At 38.9% G+C, this 17,401-nt stretch overlaps 1 protein-coding gene across 10 annotated transcripts in view; it reads left to right on the top strand.

Annotated features, from left to right (window-relative positions):
* Positions 1-17,401, top strand: part of Dnajc6 (DnaJ heat shock protein family (Hsp40) member C6) — a 168,619-nt gene that overhangs the window by 128,113 nt on the left and 23,105 nt on the right. For all 10 annotated transcript variants that reach the window (XM_058581561.1, XM_046451147.2, XM_046451150.2 and 7 more), the window contains 9 exons: positions 1,433-1,555; positions 5,035-5,168; positions 6,132-6,326; positions 7,364-7,481; positions 8,755-8,834; positions 10,123-10,316; positions 10,408-10,488; positions 12,963-13,397; positions 16,186-16,320. In XM_058581561.1, coding sequence (XP_058437544.1) covers positions 1,433-1,555; positions 5,035-5,168; positions 6,132-6,326; positions 7,364-7,481; positions 8,755-8,834; positions 10,123-10,316; positions 10,408-10,488; positions 12,963-13,397; positions 16,186-16,320 — 1,495 coding nt within the window. The remainder of the gene's footprint in view (positions 1-1,432; positions 1,556-5,034; positions 5,169-6,131; positions 6,327-7,363; positions 7,482-8,754; positions 8,835-10,122; positions 10,317-10,407; positions 10,489-12,962; positions 13,398-16,185; positions 16,321-17,401) is intronic.

A 17,401-nucleotide genomic window follows, 5' to 3' on the forward strand; every position in this document is an offset into this window, starting at 1 on the left:
GATCTGGTCCTTTGGTCTTCACTCTTGCCATACAGAGCTTCATTCACTTTTTTAAACACAGCCAACTCTTTCTGATCTCAGAATTTTGCATTGGCAGTTACTTGATAAAACAATAATTGCTAGCATTTATTGATTGTTTTTTTGTGTGATCCTGAGCTAAGGCCTGGAAATACATTTTCGTGTAATACCTACAGCCCTGTTAGGTACATAGGTAGGTACCATGCACCAGCACCATCTTTCATGAAGAAAGATAGATTTAAAGAGGTTGTGAAGTTTGCCCAAGTCAAAGGTTCTCCTTATTGTTTATTAGTTAAATTAGTGATATCTAAACCATTTAGGCTCATACCCAATATTTAACCAGTAGCCCGTTGTGATATAAGGATTAACATTCAGAGAACCTGAACTGCAGTGCTGGTGTGGATCAGCATTGTGACCTTGGACAAAACAAGTTCTGAATCTGTTTTCTTATCTACCAAATGGCATCATAATGTTCGTCTTATCTGTTTGTTGTACAAATCAGACCAAGAAGTATTCCTGATGCTTCATAACATGCTAAATGGATATGTATATTAAGAAAATGAAGATACAAAAGATTTCTCCTTTGGAGTTGTAGATCCCTTCATTCAAAAAGAAAAATAAGACCCATGCATAGCCTCCCCTGGCTCATGTTACTGCACTTACCATGTTTTAACGAAAGCCAAGATAAAATTAAGGAACACTGTGGGACTTACAACCTAAGCCAACAGTGAAGCATTTGGTAGGCAGGTAAAAGCTTTAATACTTAATAGAAATTAAATTCTATGTTACCTCAGAGAATAGAAAAAAAACAAAATATGTAGCATAAATAGTCTTGTTTAGCGGTGAGGTTGTGGCTCAGAGGTGGAGCACTTGCCTAGCATGTGTGAGGCATGGGGTTTGATTCTCAGTACTACATATAAATAAATAAAATGAAGTTCCATCAACAACTAAAAAAAATAATTAAAAAGTCTTATTTAATTTAAAATGCATTTCACAATGTATTTTCATGCCTCTACAAGAAATAGCATTCTTTAAATTAAAGATTACTACATTAAAGCTGGGCTCAGGGGCACATGCCTGTAATTCCAGCAGCTTGGGAGGCTGAGACAGGAGGATCGTGAGTTTAAAGCCAGCCTCAGCAATGGTGAGGAGCTAAGCAATCCAGCGAGACCCTGTCTGTAAATAAAATACAAAATAGGGCTGGGAATGTGGCTCAGTGGTCGAGTGCCCCTGAATTCAATCCCCGATAAATCCTGCTCCCCCACTAAAAAAAAAAATTACTGCATTAAATATTTTTTTTTTCTGTGTTTAGGCCCTGTTCCCAACTTTTCCTGGCTATAGTACAAGGAGATGTGGTCTTACTTTCAGAAGAAGTTCAATGTGACACCTTCTTCCTTTTGCTATGTTTCCTTAGGTCTCAGAATGCAGTTGGCCCATTAGGCAGGCTCCCAGTCTGCACAACCTCTTTGCTGTGTGTCGGAATATGTATAATTGGCTGCTACAGAATCCCAAAAACGTCTGTGTTGTCCACTGCTTGGTGAGTACCCATAGTTGGTATCTGTGGTTTGGTTTGGTCAGATATGGATGGTCCTGTCCAGAATGATGGATAGGTAACATTTGAGTTCTGCAGCTTTATTGAGCCTCTACTTAGAAGCTAGGCAGTTCGAGGAATGGAAAAATGAGGAAGAATGTATTATTTTTGTTTTAAAATTTAAATACTACTGGGAGAGGCAGATACATATACACAACCCACATAATGCAGGGACTCTAAAATGTGCCAAGTATTCTAAAAGAGGTAAAAATAAAAGCTGTGGGTACATAGGTAGTAATGCACTGAGTTTTCTGTGAATAGAGTTGACACAAACATATTGTCATATTTATTTTTTTCTTACAATTTGTATTTGAATAAATATAAGAGTGAAGCTCCCTCCGTCCTTGTAAATAGTTTAAATAGACTATGTTTTAGAGCAGTTTCCATGAGGACTGATGATTTTTCTGGGCATTGACTTTGTAAAGTGCCTTTCTCTAACCCTTTCACTCAGGCCTTTTACTTGTCCTGTAAAACTCAACTTGTGATAAAATCTTTCTGATTCTTCTAAGCATTTTCACAGCGCAGATCCTCCCCCTGGGTATCTTAGTATTTTCTGTGGCATCTATCACACTGCACCATACTAAGCTGTTTTCCTGTCTGTTTTCCCACTAGACTGTTAGCATCTTATAGGAAAGAACTGTGTCTTTGTTACCCTTGTACCCCAGACAAGCAAGATTTGAATAAGCAATTGAAAACAGGAAAAAAGTGAATGCACCAACGGAGTCTGAGCATAGTACTGGAAATAATTTACTGCTTCTAAAAATTTCAGAGTATATATATATATATATATATATATATATATATATATTTGTGTTTTTTTTGCTATGATATTACTGAATGATTTCCCCTCGCCTTCCTGAGAAGGGGTTGACAATAATAATTAAGACAGAGCTGATAGATATTGAGGTAGTAAGAAAACCTCACAGTACTCAAAATAAATCTACTTTCAGGGCTTAAATTACATGACAGATTGCTAAAAGTACTCAGAGAAGCAGTTCTAGATCCCCAGTGTCCTATGAAGAAACAGGAAGAGGAGGTGCCAGGCAAGCCACAGGAAAGGATTTCTCTCAAAAGATGAAGGAGGCTGATACTGAAAAGTTATAAGCTGGTGATCCCTGATGGCCCTTCAGGGAAAAATTCTAATGAATCTTTTCTCAGATAATTTTTAAACTCTTATTAAAAAAAAAAGGAGTCCACATGGGTTTATTATAAATATAAATATCAAACCAACTAGACATTTTGCAGCTAGGCTAATAGACTAGTTTATTGAATTTCTGCATGAGATTTTCTAGTTTCTTGCAGTCAAGATGGAGAAATTTGGGCTGGGGATGTGGCTCAAGCAGTAGCGCGCTCCCCTGGCATGCGTGCGGCCCGGGTTCGATCCTCAGCACCACATACAAACAAAGATGTTGTGTCCGCCAAAAACTAAAAAATAAATATTAAAAAATTCTCTCTCTCTCTCTCTTTAAAAAAAATAAAATAACATTGCTTATAAAAAAAAGATGGAGAAATTTGGCCTAGGTTGATATATATTTAGTTGGATGGGGGCTGAATATTTGCTTCCTAAGGTAGGTGAACAATAGATCAGTATCTTCATGGAGAAGATTTCAGTAGGTTGATGGTTATTTATCTATTTCTTTAGTCATATTGGGCTTTAATCCAGGGACAATTTACCACTAAGTTACATCTCCAGCCCACTTAAAAAATTTTTATTTTGAGACAAGGTATTGCTAAGTTGCTGAGGCTGGTCTTAAACTTGTGATCCTCCTGCCTCAGCCTCCTGAGTAGCTCAGATTATAGGCATCTGCCGTCATGCCCAGCATACTTTGCTTTCTAAATTAACAAAATGATGAAAATGTGGAAATCATGCTTATGCATTTTCTTAGAATTGGGAGGGTCACATAATAAACCTGGATTTAAAAAGTTCTTGTAGTTTACTTGTTTAACAGAAACTAACAATGTGAAATTAAATATAGGATAAATGAACAGCCCTAAATTCTGATTCTGAAAGATTAAGCATGTTTGTCTATTAGCTTACCATGTGATCTGAGAAAGAAGTAGGGCTTTCGGTGGATATGAAGATCAACAGGAGCTTCTAATGTGGTTTAGCCTTCGTTTATTCTAGTTATGTTCATGAGAGCACAGTATCCAGACTAAGAAAGGTGATATCTTGCACTCATATCTTGCACTTCCCCTTGGGCAGCACATTTTAGGTTGATGTTTTAAAACTTTGGTCTGTTCAGAAAAGCATACTAAATGAAGAGGTCTCTCTGAGTGAAATTTCAAAGGACAAAGAATCCAAGGGATTGGTTTTGTTTTCACCTGGAAAATAGAACTTTTGATGGAGAGCACCCCAGGCAGTGAAGGACAGTCACAAGGAGAGAGGAGTAGACTTGTTTTTTTTTTTTTTTCCTCATGGAAGGAAGAATGAAGGGCACCGAAAAGAAGCTGAGGAGGAATAGACTTCAACTCAACACATTCAGTATAAGGATGCGCTTTGTAAGACGGAGTGAGCCATAGCTGTTCACTTAAGAGCCTTCTAGAAGAGGCTGTGTCTGGAGTGTTGCTGAATGTTGTTTTAGTCATCTCAGGCTGTTAAAACAAAAACACTCTAGACTGGTTGATTTCAGTAGTAGAAATTTATTTCTCATGGTCTGGAGACTGGAAGTCCCAAGATCAGGGTCTCTACAGATTCAGTGTCTTCTCAGGGCTGGTTTGTCTTTTCTTTTGTATCCTCATATGCCGAGAGCAGATGAAAAGGAGTGGGGGAGGAGAGAGGGAGGGAGGAGGGAAGACTGAAGGAGAGAGGTGCCCTGTTCTTAGGATGCTAATCTCATTCATGAGGGCTCCACCTCAAATGCCTACTTCCTTATACCATTGCATTGGAAGTTAGCATTTCAACATGAATTTTGGGAAGACACAAATATTCAGTTCATAGAAGATCTATTCCTATGTTGAATGACGTTGTATCAATTGATATTTTAAATTTTATATTAATGTTGGAGCACATTTTGAGTTAAATACTTATGCAACACATCCCATCAAGTGGCATCTGCCTAATCTGTGAGCTCTTTACTTCTTGTCCTAAATCAAGAGGCCTCATCTGTGAGTTATGATGCCACAAGTCTAATGCAACTTTAAAGTCCAGAGCTACTTTAAAGATCACATTATTTTTCTTTGAATTTAAGTGAGTCAAATTATTTTGCTGGGCTTCTTGGGTTAGTATAGAGTGAGTTTTATCCTAAGAAAAAGTCTTTCCTGCTGCTTTGTGATTTTGATAGCTGGGACAAATTTTCGTTTTCCAATGAACAGTTTTGAAGTGAAAAACTGTTAGGAGGATTTCTCCCCTCCTTCTGTTAATTGCAAGTGCAGCCTTTCTCAGATTTGATCATGTTCTTGATGACTTTATGCATCATCTTTGATAGGATGGACGGGCGGCATCGTCAATTCTGGTTGGTGCTATGTTCATTTTCTGTAATCTCTACTCTACTCCTGGCCCTGCTATTCGATTGCTGTATGCGAAGCGACCAGGAATTGGACTGTCACCATCCCACAGGAGGTACAGTAAGCAAGGTGCAGGGTCTGAGCAAGTGTGGTCTGGTTGCTACTGTGTACAGTTTGGAGTCTGCCCTGTAGGTAGTTTCCTAACTTTCTTCTAATTTATCTGACATTATTCTGAACTATGGAAACTATTAATTAAGATATTGGATTTTTATGCACGTTCATGAGTCCCGTATGAGTTTGTGATTTTAAAATTAGAAAGAAACTTTAAAGAATGCTTATCTCTTCCTTCATTTTACAGGTGAGAGAACTGACTCAGATAGGTTGTAATTTGCCCCAGGTCTAAAAATACCTAATGCACATAGCCAGGATCTCAAGCTCTAAGACCAGTCCCTTTCTGATGCATCATTTAGGTCTTTATTGAAATACCAGCAGTAGCTGGTTTATTTATCAGATGATCATCACAATTAACAAGAGGAAATGCCAAAGTGTAGAGAGAATGAGATGTTTTAAAATTCACTTTTTATTATGAGAGGAACAAGGAAGTGGATTATAACAGATAATCTGAACAATGGCTTAAAAAAGGAAACCCTCTTTAGATAATAACTATTTATTTTCTTCTGTTTAGTCATAATTTCTTCCCCTGATTTACATTGTATCTTCTTACTTTTTTTGGATTATAAAAGTACTTCTGATGATAAAATTTTAACATCCAAAAATTGGTCTTCAGCGGTAAATTTAATCTGCTAAATGAAATAAGAATAGATGAACAAATATTAAGCTACTCTAAATCTCCCATAAGCTTTTGGATTTAACAAATACCCTGTTATCAGTTCTTTGGGGAAGTACAGCAAGGTCAGTGGATAAAATATTATCTGCATTCTCTTTTGCTAATTAATGTTGAATAAAATAACAGCAAATTTTTATTGCAATTTAAAGATTTGCAAGGACAAACTTCATAGCAAAAATTACCTGCTTCTCCTGTTGTGACGGGCCCCTTAACGGCAATCTTCTGTTTCAGGTACCTGGGCTATATGTGTGACTTACTAGCAGACAAGCCCTATCGCCCTCACTTCAAGCCTCTCACGATCAAGTCCATCACTGTCAGTCCCATACCCTTTTTCAACAAACAGAGAAACGGATGTCGCCCTTACTGTGATGTACTGATTGGAGAAACCAAAATATATACAACCTGCACAGATTTTGAACGAATGAAGTGAGTCTTATGATTTTTTTCCTTTACTTCTTCTTATATACTGCTCAATTGCTGTGTAAATTGTATTGTGTTCTTCCTGCAGGTCTATATCACTGTGGAATGGCTGATTTAAAAAAAAAAAATTCAATGTCAGTAGTGAGCATAGACAAGCATAACTAAATCAAAGGAGGCATGGCTCCTTTTCACATCCAGCTGTGCCATAGGCTAAGGGACTAGCATGAGCTACAGTGAGCATTGAGACAGTGGGGTGGGGAGGGCTGGGGTTGTGGCTCAGTGGTAGAGCACTGCCTAGCATGTGTGAGGTACTGGGTTGGATTCTCAGCACCGCATATGAATAAAAAAATAAAATAAAGGTCCATCACATCTTTAAAAAAAAATGTGCATGTTGTAGAGGGACAGAGGACCTGGACATTTAAGAGGGAGATGGCCTTGATGGGATTTAGTGAATCAGGGATGAATGAAGTCTCTAAGTGAGCAACTATGTAAATGATGACATAATTAGAGAAGTTATAGAATCTATAATGAAAAGGAGATACCAGTGGGAGGTTGTTGAAAATGGGGTGGAGAAAAAGAAATAAGTGGTAACTAAAGAGCAAATAGTTGGGAATAGAAGGAATTTGGGGATTAGTATTCAAGGCTCTCACAGACTGTGGCATTCCTGTTTCTATACGTAGCTTGGTTGAAGTTTTTGTTCCTTTAATCTCTGCTTTTACTACTAGCTTGAGGTTAGGAAAAGGTAAACACACAAGGGATGATACATTTAAGGAAAATAAGTCATCAGCAAAATAGAGATGGTCAGTTGTACTTTCTGGAAGTCCAGGTGAGATTGAGAGTCCATCAGACCAATGTCCTCCCATTGCGGAACCAGTTTTCCCTCAGTTGGCATGGGCTGCATTTCTGCTCAAGATAAGAAATGGTTTCTAGGTCCAGATCTAGGCAGATGGGTCTCTTGGCCAGGCCACAGAGCACTATGCCTGTGTCTGTGTAATTGTACCAGACTGTATAGCTTTTAATGTCTGTTTTGATTCCATTTAAAGAGAATACCGGGTCCAAGATGGAAAAATCTTCATTCCCCTGAACATCACTGTGCAAGGAGATGTGGTTGTCTCCATGTATCACTTGAGGTCAACCATTGGAAGCCGGCTGCAAGCTAAGGTAAGCTTTCTGGAAGAATCATGGCATTAGCTCATCTGAGTTTTTAATAGTAATATTTTTTAATCTTCTCCCCAATCACTTTGGGGTTGAGTGAGTTGTGGTTTAAGAATGAGGAAGAGCCTTTAAAGGTTGCTTATGTCCATCTTCCTCATTTTACAGGGGAAGATACTGAGACTTGTAGAGGTATGACTTAGTAAAGTTCTTGGTATGATTACTGTGGAATTAAATAACTGTGTTTTTTTCCCCAAATTTTTTACTGAGATAAAGTTCACATTACATAAAAGCCACCCTTTTAAAGTATATAATACAGTAATACAGTGGATTTTAGTACATTCAAAAGGATGTGCAACCATCAGAACTATGTAATTCCAAAGCATTTTTTTATCACCCCTAAAAGAAACCCTGTGCCCATTAGCAGTCACTACCCATTTCCTCTTCCTTATCTCCAGACAACCATGAACCTACTTTCTGTCCCTGAGGGTTTGCTTAGTTTGGAGATTTCATATAAATGAAATCATACAATACATGGTGTCTTGTAGCTGGCTTTTTTTCACTTAGCATATATTTTTGAGGCTTATCCATGTAACAGCATGCATCAGTACTTCATTCCTTTGTATAGCCAAGTAATATTCCATTGTATGACTATGCCACATTCTATTAATCTTTCCATCAATTGGTAGATATTTGGGTTATTGCCTCTCTTTGGCTTTGAGAATGATGTTGCAAGTAATCATATTTTAATTAAACAAATTTCGCTGAGTTTATGCTCTGTTCTAGCCATTGCCTAGGTGTCTAGGATTGAAAAGAATATGACTGTGTTCCTGCTGTTAAGAAACTCAGCCCAGCAGGAAAAATTTACACATGTTTAAAATATCCATAACACCATATGGAGGGGAGATGAGGTGCTGCAATAGGAACAGTTTGTTTTAGCCAGTGGTAGCCCCCATAGGCTCCAGATAGGATATGCCTTTCAACGGTGGGCCAAAATGGATGAGTTCATTGGGTTGGAGCAGGGCATCCTGGGAAGAAAGAATACGATGAGTGGAAGCATGGCAGTGTACCAGAACATGGGATGGGGAAACAGTGGATGCGGAAACAGCTTTCCAAGGCAGAGTTCGTGAAAGGGAGAAGTGGGAGACGTTTAATATTCATAGTAAACAAAGATTCAGATGTAGAAAGAGTTGAAGGTTCATGGCTCCCCAAAATATAACATCTTGATCGCATTCCCCTTTCACTGGTAAATTGTAATTTTTTTTTTCTTGGATATTTTTAGGTGACCAATACACAGATATTCCAGCTTCAGTTTCATTCTGGATTCATACCTCTGGACACAACAGTATTAAAGTTCACCAAGTAAGTACTGCTCGGACTGAAAGCCTGTTTGCACTGGGTAGCTGTGCAGTGTTGAGTTTCTTTAGTGCCATGGTGCATTCCCCCTGAGTCCTGTGCTGCTAGATCATTGAGTGTAGCTTCACCACACAGAGAGGCTGGATATATCTGAAAACTTTCCATTGAATATGACCTGTCTTAAGAAGTTCGAATAGATCCAAGACTTCAAATAGAAAGGTCTAAAATTGCCATGTGAAGGAATATACTAGTCAGTTTCCCACCAATGTGACAAATACCTGAGAATATCAATTTAAAGGAGGAAATAATTATTTGGGCTCACAGTTTCAGAGGTTTCAGTTCACAGTTGGCTAGCTTCAAGGAAGAAGAATCATGAGGAAGGGTGTTGCAGAGGAAAGCTGCTCACTTCAAGCCATCTGGGAAGCAGAGAGAGTGAGAAGAGGGTGGGGCAGGCCAGGGACAGGATATAGTCCCCAATGGTAAACACCCAAGAACTCAGTCTTTTTGACTAGTCTCCACCTCATATAGTCCATTTACCTTATTATTCCACTAATAAGGTTAGAGCTTTTATGATCTAATCATTTCCTAAATCCCCACCTCTGAACATCACTGCACTGAGGAACAAGCTTTCCACACTGGAGCTTTTGGAGGACATTCCAGACCCAAACTATACAGGGAGCAAGAGTGGACAAAGAAGGAACAAAGTATTACTACTTTGATCCTTTGCATCTGTGTATTTCCATATGTTTCCTTCAGGAATGGCAGTTAAATCAGTGGTATGGAATGATTAGTGATCCATCAGAATAGATAACAGGCTAGAACACTAAAGCAGGGTTCTGGAGGAGCCCTCTGTACCAGACATTGGCCCTCAGTTGCAATATCGTAGGGTGGTTTGATAACTTGGGGGTAGCCAAATTTGTGATAGGTGAACATTGCTGGGGCCAGGATAGGGACAGATATTCAAGGTTCAGAATGTCGGTCATAGCCTGTTTCACTCTTTTAATACCTGACTTGGCTATGCCAGGGCAGCCTGGCTGGATGTATCAGTTCTGCTTTCCAGAGTGCTCTTATATTTGCAATCTCCGTATTCTTTGAATAGGACTTTATTCTCTTTTCTTGAGATGAGGAAACTGAGACACAGAAAAGTAAAGTACTATATCTAGCTAATGATTGAGTCTTCTCTAGAAATGAGTTTCTAGTTAACCTGAAAGTCTACCTATGGTGGTTGCTCTGCTGAGCCTTATGCTGGTTTCATTGCTTTTCATTGGCCTTATTCTTTTAAATCCCTTTGTAGGCCTGAGTTAGATGCATGTGATGTACCAGAAAAATACCCTCAGCTATTTCAGGTGACGCTGGATGTAGAACTACAGCCCCAGGACAAAGCGGTAGACTTAACCCCACCATGGGAGCATTACTGTACAAAAGATGTCAACCCCAGTATCCTCTTCTCTTCTCACCAGGAGCATCAAGATACTCTGGCCTTAGGAGGTATTTATTTTTCAGGTCAAAAGTTTGTGTTATTTAGCACATTGCGTATTCCCTGTGTTTCACTGGTGCTACGTGGCTTTTTGTCTTGCAGGACAGGCTCCAGCAGATCTCCCTCCAGACAACCCCAGGAATTTGGGGCAAAGTGGCTTCTTTGCCTCTCTCTGTTGGCAAGGTACTTTCAAGCATTTCTCAAACTTTACATGGTTAGATGATTGTGATTCTTCTGTAGAGACACTTAGCTTTCGAAGCAGTCTAAATTAAAGTAGCAATTAGAAGTTATTCAGGCTCCTTTCCCCTTATTCCATACCCTTCCCCCTCATTCCTTTCTCAAATTCCCTATTTTCAACTTCATGAATGCACTCAGACTGATGCAGAAGGCCATTTTCAGCTGACTTCTATCTCCTCTGTGCTGTGTTCTTGGCCGTGTCTTTCTTGGTTTGATGGATAAGTGTGATATTTTCTAAGATCCCCCTTTAGACTACTGACAATATAAATAAATTAGCAAAGAATTCTGCTTCCTGCCTTCAATTAAATATTCTAAAAATATGTAGTCAAGCATTTCTTCCAAAGTGCCCTGAGCACTAGCTGGGCAGAACTGAGCTTACGTTGACACAGGTAAGGCAAACACCTGGCCTCTATGTCTCTGTCACTTATTTTAACAATCATTAGCATAAATTTGGGGCTCCATTACTGTATTCTTTTTTTCCCTAACCTGAAGATGTTATCAGATCCTTCTCAACATAGCATTTCAGACTGCTGCCATTAGTAGCATTGGCATCCTAATCCATATAGATCAGCTATCTTCACTTTAGAGTTTGCTGAGATTAAGTGCAAGCTTTGGTGTAGAATTGAATAGTTGGGACTTTATGTAGGAAAGGGTGACAGATGGCTCTGTGGATGACCTAGTTAAAACTCTTAGTTGACACTCCTCTGATGTGTCAATGTGAGTTCCTATTCCTTTAGCTTCTAGATGTTTTCAGTGTTTGTTGAAAAAATTATCCATAGAATTCATTGGAATTGAAAGACTTACTTTCAGAATTTTCTTTTGAGAAGTGGAACCCCAAATTTCTCAAACTTGGATAAACCCAGTCAATAAACCCAGCAGACGGATTTTGCAACATTTTCTTGTTTTTTTTTTTTTTTACCTTGTGTCTTCCTCACAGTAAGGACTTTAATAAGTAAAATTTCACTCTTACCTTTCCATTGCCAATTTTGTAAACTATTTGTAAATTATAAATAACTTCTGTAGTCTCTGAAAGAGATTTTAGCACAGACGCACAGTCTCTTTATCTGAACCTCTTAGAGCTAGATATGTTTAGGAATGCAGATAGGTGATACAGTATATAAGCTAGATATTTCTTAACATCTCCAGTGGTATCTCAGACAACAACTTGTAATCAAGCATGCTAATATTTCTTCAGCGAAACCTGTAAGGAAAACCCTAAGTGAGACTAATGAAGTCTAAATAATATCATATCCATTCCAGTCAGGTTTTTCTGCCAGCTGAGTTTGCACCAAACTTAGGAAAGCCTTTCTCTTTTCATAGTTTTTTTTTTTTTTTCCATTTCAGAATTGGGTATTAGGGGTGTGGACCTCAACCTGATTCAGAATGTGAGTCCATCTGACTCACATTATATTATATAACAATGCTCTGTGGGAAGCTCATCTCAAGCAAGGCCTGGAAAGTCATTCACTGTCTCTCTAGTCCTTTCCCAGAAGAGGCCTTTGTGCTGAGCCCATTTTATGCTGAAAGTATCTTCTTTCAGCTTGGTATAAGGACCATCTGAAGCAGAGCCATTCTGTGAACTCAGCAGGTGTGTGAGTTCCTTCTGCATCAGCCCGTGGGAGAACGGCCTTGCTTTTGTCTGCAGGCCACACAGAGAAATAAAAAGTCAGTGAATGGTGTCCACAAAGGACGAAGAGTTACTGTTCTATTTTTTTCCCCAAAAAAATCACCTAGCCTAGTGCCTGGAAATTAATAATCGTAATGATAATAAAAATTTGACTTGGACGTGGTGCTGTATGCCTGTAATCCCAACTACTCAGGAGGCTGAGGCAGGAGGATTGAAAGTTTGAAGCCAGCCTAGGCAATTTAGTGAGACCCTATCTCAAAATAAAATTATAACTTTTCTGAGAGGTTCAGATTAGAGAGTGTGCATCTGGATGTGTAGCTCAGTAATAGAAGAATGTTCTTTGGTTCAGAATAAAAATCATCATCATCATCATCAACAACAACATTTAGGTACTCCTTGCTGTTGATCTGAGCACTTTATAATATTATCTCACATAATTTTCATAATAGCCTGTGAGTGAGGTACTGTTTATTACCCTGTTTTGCTGAGGAGGAAACGGAGAAGTAAGGTAACTTACCCAGTGTCACAGAGCCAGTGAGTAGTGGAGCTGGGGTTCAATCCCAGGATGCCTGGCTCCCGAGTCCTACTCCATATCCTAATGCTGCCCTGAATCTCAGATGCTCAGCCATGATAGATGAATATAATATAAAAAGTGTTCCATTGGATGGATCCCAAAGCACTATTTGCTCAAGGCTGAATCCTTCTCTCTGGAATGATGTGCAAATAATGTAACAAACCCCAACAGCACCGTGGTTGGTAACTAACTCTTTCTTTGGCTACTGGTCTTCCTTAGATCAGAAATCAGAGAAATCATTTTGCGAGGAGGATCATGCTGCCCTAGTGAATCAGGAGAGCGAGCAATCCGACGATGAACTTCTGACCCTTTCTAGTCCACATGGCAATGCCAATGGTGACAGACATCATGGCGCCAAGAAGCCCAGCAAAAAGCAGCAGGAGCCAGCCGCTCCACCACCCCCTGAGGAGGTGGACCTTCTGGGTCTAGAAGGTTCTGATGTGAGTAAGAACTTCTCTCCACCGGCAGCGCCTCCCTCCAATTCTGAACTACTGAGTGACCTGTTTGGGGGTGGAGGTGCAGCTGCTCCTGCCCAGGCTGGACAGTCAGGGGTGGAAGATGTGTTTCACCCTAGTGGACCTGCATCCACCCAGTCGACACCACGCCGTTCCGCAGCCTCAGCCTCCGCATCGCCAACCCGACGACTGGGAGAAGGTAATTTTTTTCCATTGCTCTGTAGTTCTGAGATTTGAATGATAACTTTTGGGCCAGAAAGGCAGAATTGTCTTAATAAGCTGGGCCTTTTCAATTCCCTGAAAGTCCCTTAGAAGTCTATATTTAGGTCTTCATTTAATTGGAGAACACAAGAGAAAAATGGAAATATTATTCATTTGGTATTTTTCTTTTGTCAGGATTTCAGGCCTGAGAGGCTTTAGCTACTTTTTTTTTTTGGAGATGTAGATGAATGAATTATTATTAAAAGTAACAGGGCTAGTTGTGGCTCAGTGGTAGAGCACTTGCCTAGAATGTGTGAGGCCCTGGGTTCGATTCTCAGAACCACATATAAATAAATGAATAAAATAAAAGTCCATCAACATCTAAAAAAAAATTAAAAACAAAAAAAGTAACAACTAATGCTGGGTGCCTATAATCCCAGTGGCTTGGGAGGCTGAGGCAGGAGGACCACCAGTTAAAAAGCAGTCTTAGCAACAGTGAGACACTTAGCAACTCAGTGAGACCCTGTCTCTAGATAAAATACAAAAAAGGGCTGGAAATGTGGCTCAGTGGTTGAGTGCCCCTGAGTTCAATCCCCAGCCCCCCCCCCGCAAATAAAACCTAAAAAAAAAACCCCAGCTAATGTTTGTGACATATTTACCATTTGCCAGATGTGGAATATAACACTAAACATGATTCAGTTATTAGCACCTCTCTATTGGGTTTTTGTTATCATTATCCCCATTTTATAGTTGAATTAGTAGCATATATAGCTGATACTCAATGGGGTCAGGGTCCAAAACTTGGCCATTGTACTCCAGAGCTTTCCTTCAGATTTCCTGCAGTGCCTTCCTATAATTGTAGTTTTCTGCATATACTTTGGCTATGCAGAGAAGTTTTTGGTTATCTCAGAATTTACTTAGGGAACTAAATTAGCTCTTATCTGTGATGTTCAGCATTTTACTTTTCATTATAGAGAATGTCTCTGACCTAAGGTGATATTAAAAGTGCCAAGTCATGGTGAGATTTTAGCATATTCCAGAGGATGGCTTCAAACCCAGATGTAGAGGGATTAGCCCAATGAACTCTTATAATTACACTAAAAGGTTTGGAGTTCTCATTTTATAGAAAAGATAAGGTTTTGTGCATATTATTTATTTTATTTATTTATTTATTTATTTTTTATTGGTTGTTCAAAACATTACAAAGTTCTTGACATATCATATTTATACATTAGATTCAAGTGGGTTATGAACTCCCATGTTTACCCCAAATACAGGTTTTGTGCATATTAAATGAGATAAGGGATCTATTTCATGTGACAGAGTGTCTGAAACTGTCAGTACCTTGCTGCTAACAGAGGCTTGTCTGTGGCCCAGCAGATTCCAGGAGAGCATTGTGTGAAAGAAGTCATGGCTGTAATCTTATCAAGCTATGTGTCCTTCCTGCACTGTGGAAGTAGGGTTGGTTGGTTAAGTGGTTTGATTCTCCTCTGTTCTCAGAATGGGTTAATCCCCTTCTAGGAAGTAGCCATTAGCTCAGTGTTTAAAGATTAAGAAGTGACATCTCAGGAAGACTGAAGGGGATTTTGTGCCTTGTTCAATAAGACAAATTAAGGGCCAATTAACTCCATGCATCTCAGCAATTTTCATCCCATTCATTTCATGACAGTAAGAAATGTGAAGTGCTTTTGGGAAATTCCTGAGAGTTGGAGTTAGAAGACTTGAGCATGAGTCCCAGTCTTATTCTCTTGACCTTAGACAAGAAACTGGATCTTCTGAGTTGTATTTTTGTTGTCTGTAGACTGAAGATGATGCCACTTCTATCTGGCAGGATGACATTGAGGATCAGCTGAGGTCTTCTTAATGAAAGACAATGTAAACTCTCAGAAAGGATGGAGTCTTGATTCTTGGAGCATTATTCCCAATAACCCTGGCTTCCCACTTTCTTCTGGTCTTTTCATCATTCACAAACTTTTCCTTGCTTCACTAATTCTGCATCTGGTTTCTAGCAGGTTTTTTTTTAATATTCATTTTTTAGTTGGACACAATATCTTTATTTTATCTATTTATTTTATGTGGTGCTGAGGATCGAACCCAGGGCCTCACATGTGCTAGGCGAGCGCTCTACCGCTGAGCCACAATCCCAGCCCTCTAGCAGGTTGTTGAAAAGCTATGTTTTGGAAATGTTTGCATTCCACAGGACCCAAGCAAGACATGACACGAATTAATTTTTTTTCCCCACTACTCTCATTTTAACTTTCAAGGGAGCCAGAGTCCGTTTAGAGACAAAACTAAATGTAACTATTTGTTGTGATTTCCTACTGTTTATCTGAATAGCAAAGGCCCTCTTTCTGATGTTTGTTCATAATTCATTTAGCATGAACATTTACACAAGCACAGTCTAGTCATCAAAACCCTCTGTCAGTCTTGTCTTCTCAGGTTCTCTGTAATCTTGATTGACTTATTTCACATTATTAAGATTTTCAGAGGTCAAGGGGGCCTTCATTTATTGTTTTTATGGTTTATCCAACAGATAAGTCTAGACACCTCCTTGATCTACAAAAGGTGGGCTCATTCTTGTGTGGTCAGAAATCCTTGGGATCCATTGTTAGCTATGGAGGAAGTTTCAAGGATAGAATGGGCCTGTGGAGCAGGTCTAGAGGCACACATCATCCTGATTCCTCAAGTATTTGGCCTAGGGCCAGGCAATAGTGACAACTCTTCAATAGTCATAAAATAGCTGAACTTGTAGAACAAAGCAATGTATTTTTACTATTGTTTTCTAGGTACCACCTTTGACCCATTTGGAGCACCTTCTAAACCATCAGGTCCAGATTTGCTGGGTTCTTTTCTGAGCACATCCAACGCCTCCAGTGACCCCTTTCTTCAGCCCACGAGAAGCCCTTCACCTACAGTGCATGGTAAGAAAGTATCTTATATTGTGTTTAGTGGAACATAGTTTTCCACAAAATATCAGTAAGAAATAAAAGTATCCTTTGGGTGCCTTTTTGGGTCGGTGTGTGGGGGGGGGGCTTTGTAATATATCTCTCTTTTGGAGATTAAAAATTTACATTAGCATATTAAAATCTCTGAGATGTCTTACAAGACAGAAGCCTGCTTTGTTTTACTTAACTTTTCTAAAAACTTACTTGACTGTGAAATTCCTTTTCACATGAGAGTTATGTACACAGAGCATAAGGCACTATTGATTGTACTGCATATCATTATTTTATGTACCAATAGAAAAAGAAAAAGAAAAAAAAAGCACTGTCAATTTTAATCGATTGGAAGATATGTCTTGCTTGGAGAAATCTTTGAAGTGTGGAAAAATAGCAGACTTCAATTAATGAAACATGGTGTTAGCATTCCATGAAATTAGTATTCTATAGAACAAAGTTTGGGATATACCTCCCTTATTTATTAAAGACATATATGGCTGCAGAGTCCTGGAAATGTGACTAGTATGACTTGAGACATGCTTTAAGTATAAGATATATACTAGATTTCAAAATTTAATGTTCAACAAGACCATAAACTATCCTGTTAATATTTTTTATATTGATTGCTTATTAGAATAATATTTGGGTTATATTGTTAAATAAAAAATATTTTTAAAATTAATGTTACTGATACCTTTTTACTTTTTAAAATGTAACTACTAGAAAATTTAAGATTACATATGGACCCACATGATATTTCTATGGCAGAGATTTAGGGTGTATGGAAAAAATAGCAATCATAATGATGTGTTAGTGCAGCAGGAATATATTGCTCAGGTTATACTGATTAAAACTGGAGCTCTTTGGTTAAGGGCAAATGGCTTTAAGCCAAATTGATGCTTTCTCCTGATGTTGACTATCACTGGCTTCAACCTAGAGGGCAGTGTAATATTGAAGTACCTTAAACTTAAGGGTTAATGGCCATCTAGTTATCAGTTTGATCTTGTGGAAGTCATGTAAATGCAAAAGGAAGATGAGTTGTGCAGCATTGGTCAACCTGTAA

Source organism: Marmota monax, unplaced genomic scaffold (genome assembly GCF_021218885.2).
Source record: "Marmota monax isolate L192 unplaced genomic scaffold, Marmota_monax_Labrador192_F-V1.1 WCK01_AAM20220418_F8-fsc00023, whole genome shotgun sequence".
NCBI classification, from domain to species: domain Eukaryota; kingdom Metazoa; phylum Chordata; class Mammalia; order Rodentia; family Sciuridae; genus Marmota; species Marmota monax.